This window comes from Carcharodon carcharias, chromosome 32, assembly GCF_017639515.1.
Source record: "Carcharodon carcharias isolate sCarCar2 chromosome 32, sCarCar2.pri, whole genome shotgun sequence".
Lineage (NCBI taxonomy): Eukaryota > Metazoa > Chordata > Chondrichthyes > Lamniformes > Lamnidae > Carcharodon > Carcharodon carcharias.
Genome location: NC_054498.1, coordinates 19,671,030 through 19,683,269, shown reverse-complemented (window position 1 = coordinate 19,683,269; position 12,240 = coordinate 19,671,030). Strand labels below are relative to the sequence as shown.

General features: G+C 41.2%; 1 protein-coding gene across 2 annotated transcripts in view; it reads left to right on the top strand.

Moving 5' to 3' along the window:
• The window catches only part of dapk2b (death-associated protein kinase 2b), a 154,450-nt gene that overhangs the window by 14,116 nt on the left and 128,094 nt on the right, over positions 1-12,240 (top strand). For both annotated transcript variants that reach the window (XM_041178538.1, XM_041178537.1), the window contains exon 2: positions 1,383-1,528. In XM_041178538.1, coding sequence (XP_041034472.1) covers positions 1,452-1,528 — 77 coding nt within the window. In that variant the 5' untranslated portion in view covers positions 1,383-1,451. The remainder of the gene's footprint in view (positions 1-1,382; positions 1,529-12,240) is intronic.

The following is a 12,240-nucleotide window of genomic DNA, read 5'->3' as shown; positions in this document are numbered from 1 at the left end:
TCACACTTGACCAACCTTATTAAATCCTTTTGAAGAAGTAACGGAGCATGTAGAGTCAGGGGACAAGTAGCAGAACGAATGAATGAATGTTCTGTCTACAAAACTGAAAACGGGGAGGATTAAAGGTACCAACTCAGATGACTTGGTCTCAGGAATCAGAATTTCAAAATTTGTGGATCACTCCAAATTTGGGGGTGGAGGGGTGGTGGTGGAGGGGGTGCAGAATGAATGTGCCATTGGCATGTAACTTCAATAGATATTGTAGTGCGAGGCATTACATTTTGATGGAAGAATAAAGAGGTCACATAATCCTTGGAAAATAAGTGTTTAAAATGGGGGGTAGAGGAGAAGAGAGATCTGGGGGTATAGGTAGGCAAATCACTTATAGTAGCCACACAGGTTACTATATAATAAGCCGTTTAAAATAAACTAAACACGTTTCTAGAGGAATAGAACTGAAAGCAGAGAAGTTATGGTAAATGTGTACAGAACCTTGGTTAGACCACTCTTGGAGTACTGTGAATAGTTTTGGTTTCCATCTTATAAAAAGCACAGGTACTGGCGAAGGTGCAAAAAGACTTACTGGAAGTAGTTTGTTCATGGCTAGGCCAGCATTTATTACCCTTCCCTTACCCTAGTTCAGAGGAAATTTAAGAGTCAGGGTCTGGAGTCGCATGTAGGCGAGACCAGGTTAGAACAGCAGATTTCCTTCCCTAAAGGACATTAATGAACAGATAGGTATTAGCAACAACCAGGAATGGTTTCATGGTCGTCATCTGGACTTTTAATTCCAGATTTTCATTGAATTCAAATTCCACCATCTGCTATGGCAGGATTCAAGCCCATGTCTCCAGAACATTACCCTGGGTCTCTGGATTACTAGTCCAGCAACAATACCACTACGCCATCACCTCCCCCTGAGAGTAGTTGAGGGGAAGATAGATAAACACAAGGGAGAAAGGAATAGAAGGATATATTGATTGATGGTGTTAAATGAAGAAGGGGAGGAGACCTGTATAAAAACTGGCGTGAACCCGTTGGGCTGAGAAAGGCCTGTTTCTGTGCTGTTAACGCTGTCTGTGAATTATATATTAATGACTTGAATTAAAAGTTGACAATAGTATAATGTTCTGTTGAAAGAGTCAATGAAATGCCCTTCATTTACATGGTCTGGACAAACATGTCCCACTTTCTCTCATTGACCCATCATCCATTTGGTGCCGTTGCTCAAAGTTTATCTTCCCTAATGTATGTTTTACTTCCATAGTTACGTTTTTTAAAAAACATTAATCATGGGAAGCTGACATTTGAATGTTTTGTACCCACCCACCCCCCCCCCAAATAACTGCAACATTTTGTAACAGTTTTTTTTTGTTTCACAGGAGCTTAATGCTGTGTAATGGATTGTGAATGTCTTCCTTGAATTTTATGGTTTGTTGAATCACCTATCAATGAGGACATCTGGTATGGCTTCCTTTAAGCAGCAGAGGGTGGAGGAGTTTTATGAAATTGGAGAAGAACTGGGAAGGTAGGGAATTTGATATTGCATATTTTGTTCAACTGTACATTGGTGCATGAAATATAGAAATTCATCCTGAAGATAAATCTATATTGACCCTTGCTGTGTGTGATCTCCAGTGTGTAAACTACACTCAAAAATTTTGACCAGGTCAACAATTCTTAACCACATTCTTTTTGACCCTCCCCACATTTAGCAATTGTTTCCCTTGCTCGTTTTGAGGCCGTCTCCACTGAGGGAGTTTAATGACGTTTCCACATTGCTGGTCCTGAGTAGCTCCAACTCTGCAACCCATTATATATAAAAAAAAAAGTGATGTGCAAGTGGGATCCTGCATAGTGTTGTATGACCTATACAGTTAGTGTTTGAATTAATGCTTCATTGTTACTGTGTAGTTTTTAAATTAATATTTCACTATTGCTATATAGCTGAATTATCTTCAGTTGGAAAGCACTTTAAAAAAAATCTATTATTTTATATTGCAGTCAAACAAAGTTATTTTTTTATTCTTTGATTTAGTGGTGGCTGGCAGGATTACTGCCTATTCCTAATTGTCCTTTAGAAGCTAGTGATCCTTAACATCAGAATTGTGGAGCTACTATCCTCTGAAGTACACCATCTCATTGTTAAAGAGCTTATTTTGCAGTGTCAGTGTTGACATATTGACACAGCTTGAGAGTGCTGTCATTGTGTGAAGTTGGATTTGATGTTTGTAAATGTTGCTCGTCATTCCTTCTATAATTTGGGTAGGCATCTCTAGTTACCTCTGACACCCGCCAACTATTCATTTTGTGTTTATCTATTTTTCTTTCATGTAAGATTTCACTTTATGTTGCTTCCTTGCCATTACCTTTTTATTCATCTCCATCTGTTTCTGATGTCTACTGAATTCTCTGACTGGAAAAATCTATTGTACAGACTCAACAGAAATGCAATTGAGAATAGACAATTGTATCAAATGGAGCCTGGTCAATAAGTTCCTCCTGCCTTGCTGTACAGTATCACTCCTTTGCCATGTTTCAAAACATTTCATAAAGTTAAATTTGTAAGGGAGAGAGATTTGTTCTAGAACCAACTACTAACAATAAATGTAATATTAGGGAGTAATTGTATAATTGGCTACCTGGTTTGGGGGTTCACTTGAGATAAGTACAGATGAGGAAGGCTACTTGAACCAATTTTAGTTTTGCCCATCCAGAAGAACTAGATGATGCCACCCTTTGTACCACTCATTTGCTTATAAACATCTTCAAAGTTTTTGCCTCCATTACACGTTTCTGGCCTACATCAAGTGCAGGGCTACAGGGAAAAGGCAAGGCAATGGCACCAGGTCATAATGCTCATTTGGAGAGCCGGTGCAGACACGATGGGCTGAGTGGCCTCCTTCTGTGCCGTTAAAATTCTGTGATTCTGAGTCTAACACCCAGAGGCTCTTTCGTGCCGCCCTTGGCTAATTTCACAGCATTAATGGAGTTACAAATGCCTCCTGTTTTTTTTAATTTTAATGTCCAGTACTCTATTCTTATCCACATTGAGTTTCATTTGATGACACCTGTCTGTCTAACTCCTTTTGTAAACCCTTGACTGCTTCATCAGAATCATTGCTACTCTTCCTTTCTCAGTCCTTTTTTCTCAACTGGTATCAACCATGAAGTGGACAATTTGCATTGAGCTCCTGAATCTAAATCATTGTTGTAAATTAGAAACCATAGGGGGCCCTCATCAGGGTCCCTCCGGGCTCTCTGATCAGTACTGTTCCCTCTTGGCACCTCGCAGCCACTCCGGCTTTTGAAGTGCCAGTTTTGTGCAGCCAATTTCCTTTTTAATCCTATTTTTTCCAGTCTTTGCCTTGAATTCCAATTGTTTTAAACATGTGGCAGAATTTCATGAGGATCTGCGTCAAAGGAGACCACGTTGTAAGATCTTTTTGTTTTGATGTCGCTTCGTCAAAGAAGTCAAACAAGATCAGACAGGTTGCGTTGGTCTCGAAACGATGCAGGCTGTTGTTTTGTTAGATTATTCTTGTGCAGGTTATTTGTCAAAGTTGCACTTGTTTATTTACAGGAACTGCAACTTTTTTGTATACACAGTTCTGAGATTCAAAAGTAGGAAATATTGATTGGAAAAAAAATTGCAAGATTTCTAATTAAGCTGAAGCCTACTGGACTGTACGAGCAGAGTATGGAGTTAGCTATGAAGTTAGCTTAGGATAAGAAAGAGGCTGTAATTGGATTGAGAATTGGTGAGCAGAATTCTCAGGCGTTTTATGACATTTGTCTACCTGCACTTCAACTGTCTCATGCATATCTATTGGGGCGAAAGGGATCAAAGGGTATAGCAGGAGCAGGCTACTGAGTTGGATGATCAGCCATGATCATAATGAATGGCGGAGCAGGCTTGAAGGGCTGAATGGCCTACTCCTGCTCCGAGTTTCTATGTTTCTATATGCACCTTTCAGCATCTTTTCACTGAATGTAATCTTCCATTCTTGTTTTTTTTTATCCTAAAATCTATCAATAGCATTTTGAGTTTTAAAGACTATAATAGTGAAGAAGTTATGATAAAGTTAAGGGAAGCAATGGTCAGTTCACAGTTTTGGACATCATATATAGATTATGGAAAGCCAACCAAAAGCATTAAGACCATACAGTGTAAATTAGATAGAATTCACATCACAGAAACAGGCTTTCAGACTAATTGAAGATGGTGTTTTTACTCTATACCAGCCACTCATTAGCTGTTCCCACTAGGGTTGCCAACTATAATTAAATGTATTCCTGGAGGTTTCATCACATGACTTGCCGCCACGCTCCAGCCATTAGTCGGCCAATGGATCCACCCTTGTGAAGTACTGTCTTCCTGTGTCAGTTGGAAAGCAAAAGATTCATTACTCAGTTGGCTGACGCTTGACCATTTCCCCCCATTTTCAACATTTTTATATCTGGTAAAAGGTCAAAGAAAGTGACCAAAAAATAGCAATATTTTTTAATGTTCTGATGACTTTTCTCCAGAGTTGCACACAGCCAGGCCAATCCTGGAGGGTTGGCAACCCTAGATCCCACCCTGTCTCCCACTTCCTCCCTATCCCTCCACTCCCTTCTCCCTCAGGAATGCATCAATGTTGTCTGGTTCAACCACTCCAAATACTAGAGAGTTCCACATTCTGTTCTCACTAGAAAGATGCCAGGGATGAGAAACTACAGATGTGAGAAGAGGCTTGAGATGTAATTGTGTGCTCCCCTGGAGCGCAGAAGGCTAAAAGAAGATTAACATAATGAAATGTGATGGGATGAGTTGGGAACAAGTATTTCCTCTGATATAGGGAGTTATTTGTGTGAGTTTGTTCATTTAAGATTGTCACTAGGAGTGTGAATATGTTGAATTAGAAGCAACTTCATTACTCCTAGATGGAGCTTCTACACAGGGCATATTTGAATCTTTTGAACAATTGAAACAGGGCTATGGAAAGAAAGCAGGGCATTGAGGTAAGTTTTGAACTCTGGCAAAGAGCCAGTGCAGACATGAGGAGCCAGTTGGCCACCCCCTATGCAGCCTCTGTTAAACTGATTGGCATGCTCCTTTTTGTGTTCTCTTAATAATGGCTCAAATTTAATATCTTTTCAAAATAGCTTCATAATCAGTTGCAAGAAATTTGCACACATTGTGGGACCAAAGTTTAAGGAACATGTTAAAACTGGCAAACCTAATACATTAAATCATTTAATGTAAAGTTTTTAAATCATGGCAAAATTATGTGTGACACAGAAACAACACTTTACAGGTAATTAAGTGCTTTCGAAGTTTAGTGACTTTTATGATGTGAAAATAAATGTTAGGTTCTGAGGCTTGGCATAATACAAACCTATAATTGTAATTTTTTATGCCCTTAAACCTGAATATTTTCACACATTTTCTGGCGCATGAGAATAAGATTGTTTGTGGATAATTCTCATTGAGTAGATTAGGTGTTCCCTGTACAACACTGACAAACATGATCACTGCAGTCCATGTGGTGTAGGGACACCCACAGTGCTGTTAGGGAGGGAGTTCCAGGATTTTGACCCAGCAACAGTGAAGGAATGGCGATATATTTCCAAGTCAGGATGGTGAGTGACTTGGAGGGGAACTTCCAGGTGGTGGTGTTCCCATCTATCTGCTGCCCTTGTCCTTCTAGATGGTAGTAGTCATGGGTTTGGAAGGTGCTGTCCAAGGAGCCTTGGTGAATTCTTGCAGTGCATCTTGTAGATGGTACACACTGCTGCTACTGTGGGTCAGTGATGAAGGGAGTGAATGTTTGCGGATGTGGTGCCAATCAAACGGGCTGCTTTGTCCTGGATGTTGTCAAGTGTACCCACAGCAGATATTGCTCTGACTTACTGAGGAAATTCTGGGTCGTTACTTGTGCTTTTAAGAATCTGGGGAGAGGGGGAAAGAAAAATCAATAGACAGACTAAAGTTTAATTATCCCTGATGCCAATCAAGTGATGATCTTTTTATTCAGTCTAATGGACTGCAGTTGGCCCATGACATAAATCACTTTACCGCCTTATTCTTGCCCTGCCAATTCTTACAAAATGTCTGTCATCAGTTTTGAAGAATCTGTGGAAGGGAACAGCTGCCTGGACAGCCACCTGTGAGATGTATCTTGTTTCAAGGTCATTAGAATAATGTAGGAACATCATTAGATTTTATTTTTTCATATTTATCATGAATTGACTTATAAACTTGTACTTTCATATTTGAAGATCTGTACAAGACTGATATTATAAATTGTAACATATTTATTGATCAGAAAGGTACCAAATTAATCCCAAATGTAGAAGATGGGAAGCATTCAGGCTAAAAACCACCAGTCGTGTTTATTGGCAGTACCAGTTAAACAAGAAATAAAATCAATACAACACGTTCCAAATTTAAAAATACTATTAACTTGCTCTTCCTTGGATACCAAGGTGGTATACAGGAAGGTAATAAGATAATAGCCAGGTTCTGGTGTAAACAGAGGTCATAGATTTAAAATGGTTGCCCAACGATTTGGAGAAAGCGGAGGAGACGCTGTCACAAATGATTTGTCGCGATCTAGAAAGCTGCACCTGAAATGGTGATGGAAACTGCTTTCATAAATCATTTTAAAAGGGAGTTGGACAGGTTTTAGGATGAGGAACTTGCAGGATTTCAGACAACAAGCAGGGATGTGTAACCAGGCACGACAGCACCTTCAAAGAGTCAGCACCTGTACAGTGGGCTGAATCCACTGTCTGTGTGTTTCTGGGATTCTATGAAGTCACGTTATTTCATAATATTATTGCTGTGTCTGACCGCTATTATGTGTTCACCTATATCATACAGATCAAAAAATAAGGGTGTTTAAAATTGTCTCTCTGACAGTGCTAACCTTTGATAACCTTCCCGAGCAAAAAAACCTAGCAAGCTCTCTTTTGCAGTTTTCAATTTCACCATCAACAGCCTTTTGGGGGGGAAGAGTTCCAGAATCTCACTCCCATTCAGGAGTGACGTCAGGAAGGACCCCTGCACACAAAGGGGAGTGGAAATACGGAATTCTCCCACCCAAAAAAACGCTGTTGATGGTGAGTGTGGTGGAACTGAAAATTACAAGAGTGATTGGTAGATTTCTGTTGTGCAAGGATATTAAAGGCAGATTGATGGAGTTAAGATACAGATCAGCAATAGCCTAAATTAAATGATGGGATAGGTTTGAGGGGCTGAATGGCCTCCTGTCCCTAAGTTCCTAATTAATATGATTAACAGTCCTTTCTATTTTGTACCACTTGTTTCTGCTAACTATTGGAGGCTTTATTTTTGCCCTAGGATTTTTTCCCTTTCAAGTGTTCCATGGGCAATAGGAACTCTCTGGTCCTGCACCCAAATGGTCAGTAATGTGCAAATTTGGACATTAACATTTGCATAATGGACAGTCCGAACCCTGCCTTCACGTCGTACACGCACATTTCTAGGAAGGGCCACTCAGCAATGTTTGGGGCATGGGAGCCCTGGTCACCTTCTTCCTCTACAGCTAAGGATGCTGAGGCCAATTTTTTTTGTGGTGTTCATCATCCTGGGTGAGGTCACTGGACTGTGGATAGTCCTGGGGTTGCAACTTAGCAGTACTGGTCAGCAATGTCACTGTGCTAACCACCTCCATGACCAAGAAAGCAGATTGCTGATGTAACTCATGGTCTTTGAGACACTTCCTATGGTAAACTCGACTGCTCCAGTCTATATATTTAACCCTTAAGGCAGTACGCCACTGACAACACGATTGATCCATTGAGCCTCTGCATACTGCCTCAAAAACCTTTCCTGTTCAAAATAACTTGGAACACTTTAAGAAACATTCTCAAAATTTAGAGTTGGTTTCATTGTGCTGGAAAGAGGGAAATTTGTAGGGGCTTGTTTTTCTTAAAGGAAATAAACTTGTACAGAAACACATATTATTCTTCAAAATAAAATGTAAAATTATGTTCCTTTTTCATGTTAAGGTTAAAATTGCCTTAGTCAGAACTGGCTGTAAACAGGACTTCCTGTTACACCACTAATTCTGAGACTTGCTGCAGCTTGTTCAGGTCTTGGGTTGAGTGCACTTGCACGCCACTGCTGATTCAGATAGACACAAAACTAACCACACTATTGCCCATCTCACCAGTGGCTGCAGTTAGAGCTATTCTCTTAATTCATCTTTTGTGTCCTTTGCTGGCCTTCTATCTTATTCACTGGTTCAGACTGAAAAATGACCTTCCGATATAAAATAAATGTTGACTTAATAAACCTAGTTATTACTCTCTTATTGAGCAGTTGTACAGAATGTACTGTATATTCCTATAGGTTTGCACATGTCTGTGTTCAGAACTAGGAGGTAACATCCTTGCCCCTGAGCCGGACACTCTCTAGGGGTTCACATCCCACACCAGAACTTGATGGCTACGGGAGGTGCATTCATAACCAAACAGGTTGAGTATCAACTTGTACGTCCTTCCAGAACACACCTTGGGGGTTGGCAGTTGGCTGGACGGCAAGTGTGGATCAGACTGGCGCCCCCAGCATGGGGGTTTGATCCCTGCTCAAGTTGGGGTGAATTTGGGACTTGCCACCTTGTCCTACCTGTGGGGGAGACCACGGTGCTGTGGGTTTGACCTAGCCTGGAGAAGGAGATGTCCAGAACTCTAGGATTTTGGGGTAAATTTTCCCCTTGCCAACCTGGCATTACAGGATTAGCCAACCTTTTGTAGAAACGACCCAATTAGAAATGAGCTATTTAAGTAGATTTGAAAACCTGCTCCACTGTTACTGAGAGTCCAGTGTCAAGGGTTCTGACGTTCTTTTTAGCTGGCATGACTTTTCTGACTTTTTGGTTTGATATAATTATATATTATATAATATTATGATTATATATTCTATGATTATATATTGCATGATTATATATATATATGTTATAATATATTATATGATTATATATATTATCATTATAATATGATTTGGTTGACATAAATATGGTGCTGGGACCAACACCACTTATCATAAGCATAAATAATTTGGATTAAGATGGGAAGACTGGGTGCCAAAACCTGCAGATGATACCAAATGAGGGAATCAAGCTAATGATGTGGAGGACTGCACCAAAATACAGGAGGACTGTAAACATACTTGTAAAGTGAGCAGATCAATAGAAAATAAAATTCAATCTATCAAATTGTGAAATGCGCTCATTTTATTCGGAGGAATAAAGAGGCCACTTATTTCCTTAGAAGGTTAACAAAATATAGATGGTGCAGAGGAGCAACACAATCTTGAAATACAGAGATATCAATCAGTAAAAGCAGAAGAGCACAAAGTGCCAACATTATAAACAGCTAATATGGTCATGGGTGCTCATGCTGGAGAGGAATTCTACTTAAATTTCCCATTTCATTTCCAGGTTCTGAAGGGAGATAGATGCATGTTGACTGGTATCTTTCAGTTGCACCCTGTTGCCAAGTTGGGACAGCCTGAAAATATCCATTTTGGGTCCAGCTCCCCATTTCTGAGATTCCTTGTCACCTTTTTAATGAGTTAGTGCAACACTTAGTGAGGCACAAAAACCAAGTTTCAGCCTGGGAAATTGTGCAGACCTTGGTATCCTTTGGACTAGGGAATGCAGAAATTAGCGTGTGGGTGAGCATGGTTTTGGGCTCCAGCTGATGTCATACAACAGCCCAACAATATCCTTGCATGTAAGAGGAATACCGGTCAGACCAGGTACTGGAGGATGCCACTGAGTGTCACATCATTATTCATTGCCTTTAACAGTGGAAAGTACAGTAACTAATTGAAAGGAGGAGAAAGCTACTCTGTGACATTGTTAATAGACAATGCTCAGTCTGTTTCTGTGACATCTTTTGATTATCTGCTCCTATCACAGCTTGCTTGTCCCTACAACCACACCACCCCCCTCCACTTCTCTCCCCCCCACCCAACCATCCCCCCCACCTTAAACCAGCTTATATTTCACCCCTCTCCTTGGATTCACCCAGTTCTGCTGAAGGGTCATGAGGACTTGAAACGTCAACTCTTTTCTTCTCCGCCGATGCTGCCAGACCTGCTGAGTTTTTCCAGGTAATTCTGTTTTTGTTTTAATGCTCAGTCTGTTGTTCATCTTGGCACGTGAGTAGAAAGTTTTATGTTCTATAATGACGATGATTTAAGAAGTGTTTACATCCAAGTCATCAATTCTAAAACATCAGAGGACATTGCCTTGATATAACACCTGGATTTATGGTTATTTTCAACAGGACATAGATTTGGAAAACAAAAACCTGAAAACATCTGTAGTTCGTCATACCCTACAGGGCAAGCTCCTTTATCATACCTGTATAAATTGTTTTTTAGTCGTGCGATTTAGGTGGTATCTCATTCTTGGACAGCTCACACATAACTCTCATGGATTCAAAGGGTAACATTTTGTAAACACTGTGGCCAGAATCTTCGGGTTGGTGAGCAGTGGCTGGGCCCGCTTGATGATGTGCCCCAACGTCACCGTGGGTCATTCAGATCTTGAGTTCGGCGGGCACGCACCAGACTTGGCTGAGCGCCCGCTGAACTGTCAAAGGCCTATTAAGGCCATTTAAGTATCAATTAAACTAATAAACTGAGCTGCCCGTCCAACCTTAAGGCTGGCGGGCAGGCGAAGAGCCCAGGCGGCCTTTGCATTTATCATGAAACCTCATCCACGGGCGGGCACCTAGAATGCAATGGACAACTGGTTTATTATTTTTTTTATTATTCGTTAATGGGATGTTGGCTAGGTCAGCATTTATTGCCCATCCCTAATTGCCCTTGTTCAGAGGGCTTTTTTTAATAGTCAACCACATTGCTGTGGGTCTGGAGTCACATGTAGGCCAGACCAGGTGAGAACAGCAGGTTTCCTTCCCTAAAGGCCATTAGTGAACCGGATGGGATTTTACAACAATCGGCAATGGTTTTGTGGTTATTAGACTTTTAATTCCAGATTTTTATTAAATTCAACTTTCACCATCTGCCATGGTGGCATTCAAAACCAGGTCCCCAGAGCATTGCCCTGGGCCTCTGGAATACTAGCCCAGTGACAGTACCACTATGCCACCACCTCCCCAGTGGGTGCTGATTCTCTACGTGCTTTCCAGAGGGAGCAGGATTTGTTCTTGAATGGGGCATCATGGAGTAGCTGAGTATCTTTACAGTTAGTTCTTGGTCAATGTAATCTCCTGGACTGGTTTTGTTCACCTGAGGTGATGAGAGAGGAATTATACAGAGTATTTTTGCCCTAGGTTTTTCTTTATCTCTCTGGATGGGTTGGGAGGTGGAGGTGGAGGTGGGGGTAGGGGTGAGGGTGAGGTGGAAAGTGTCCAGTTCTGATGCTCCAGCCATTGTGGGGGTGGAAGCAAAATACTGCGGGCGTTAGAAATCTGAAATCAAAACAGGAAATGCTGGAAAAACTCAGCAGTTCTGGGGAGTTTTGAGCCCGTATGACTGAAGAATGCTCTGAAGTTGAGTCATTCGGACTCTAAACATTAACTCCGTTTCTCTCTCCACAGACGCTGCCAGACCTGAGTTTTTCCTGCATTTCCTGTTTTTGTTATATATATCATGGGATTGGAGCAGGCTTGATGGACCAGTTGGTCTCTTTCTGCCCGTCAATTTTGTATATTCGCCCCAATTGGTATTGTCCTGAGCCATTTGGATCTAGAGCTTCTGTGATTCCATCCCTGCACTGTGTTTGTGTTGATGTGGATGATCCTACCCTCCCTAGCCTCGAGGCATGGAAATCTGGTGTAACAGTCTGCCCCCAATTACAATCCAGCACCGTCTTGTGGAAAGTTGCCGTCATTTGCACTGTTGGTGAAGTCAGGGTTGCCATCCACCTCTGCTGTTTCCCTATGAGTAAATATCCCACCATTACTCACCGTTTAGGCTTGTGCAAGTGTAGCCACTTTGGTGAAGGAGCAAAGGACAGCTGGGTCCGGGGAAGCCTACCCTTGACATGATCCATTACTTAACAGGAAAGGAGGGGAAAATAGTCAAAATGCCTGTGTCTTGTACTTGCTTCCTTTACCTTTTTTAATTTATCTGGGTGAGAGCAACAAAAAATGTTAGAGGTTCTCAAAATTGTGCCATTTCCAGTTGCATCAGCATCCACCAGCTTCCTGTACAAAAAGTTTGTGATAATGGTCTTCTGCTGTCCCCAGATT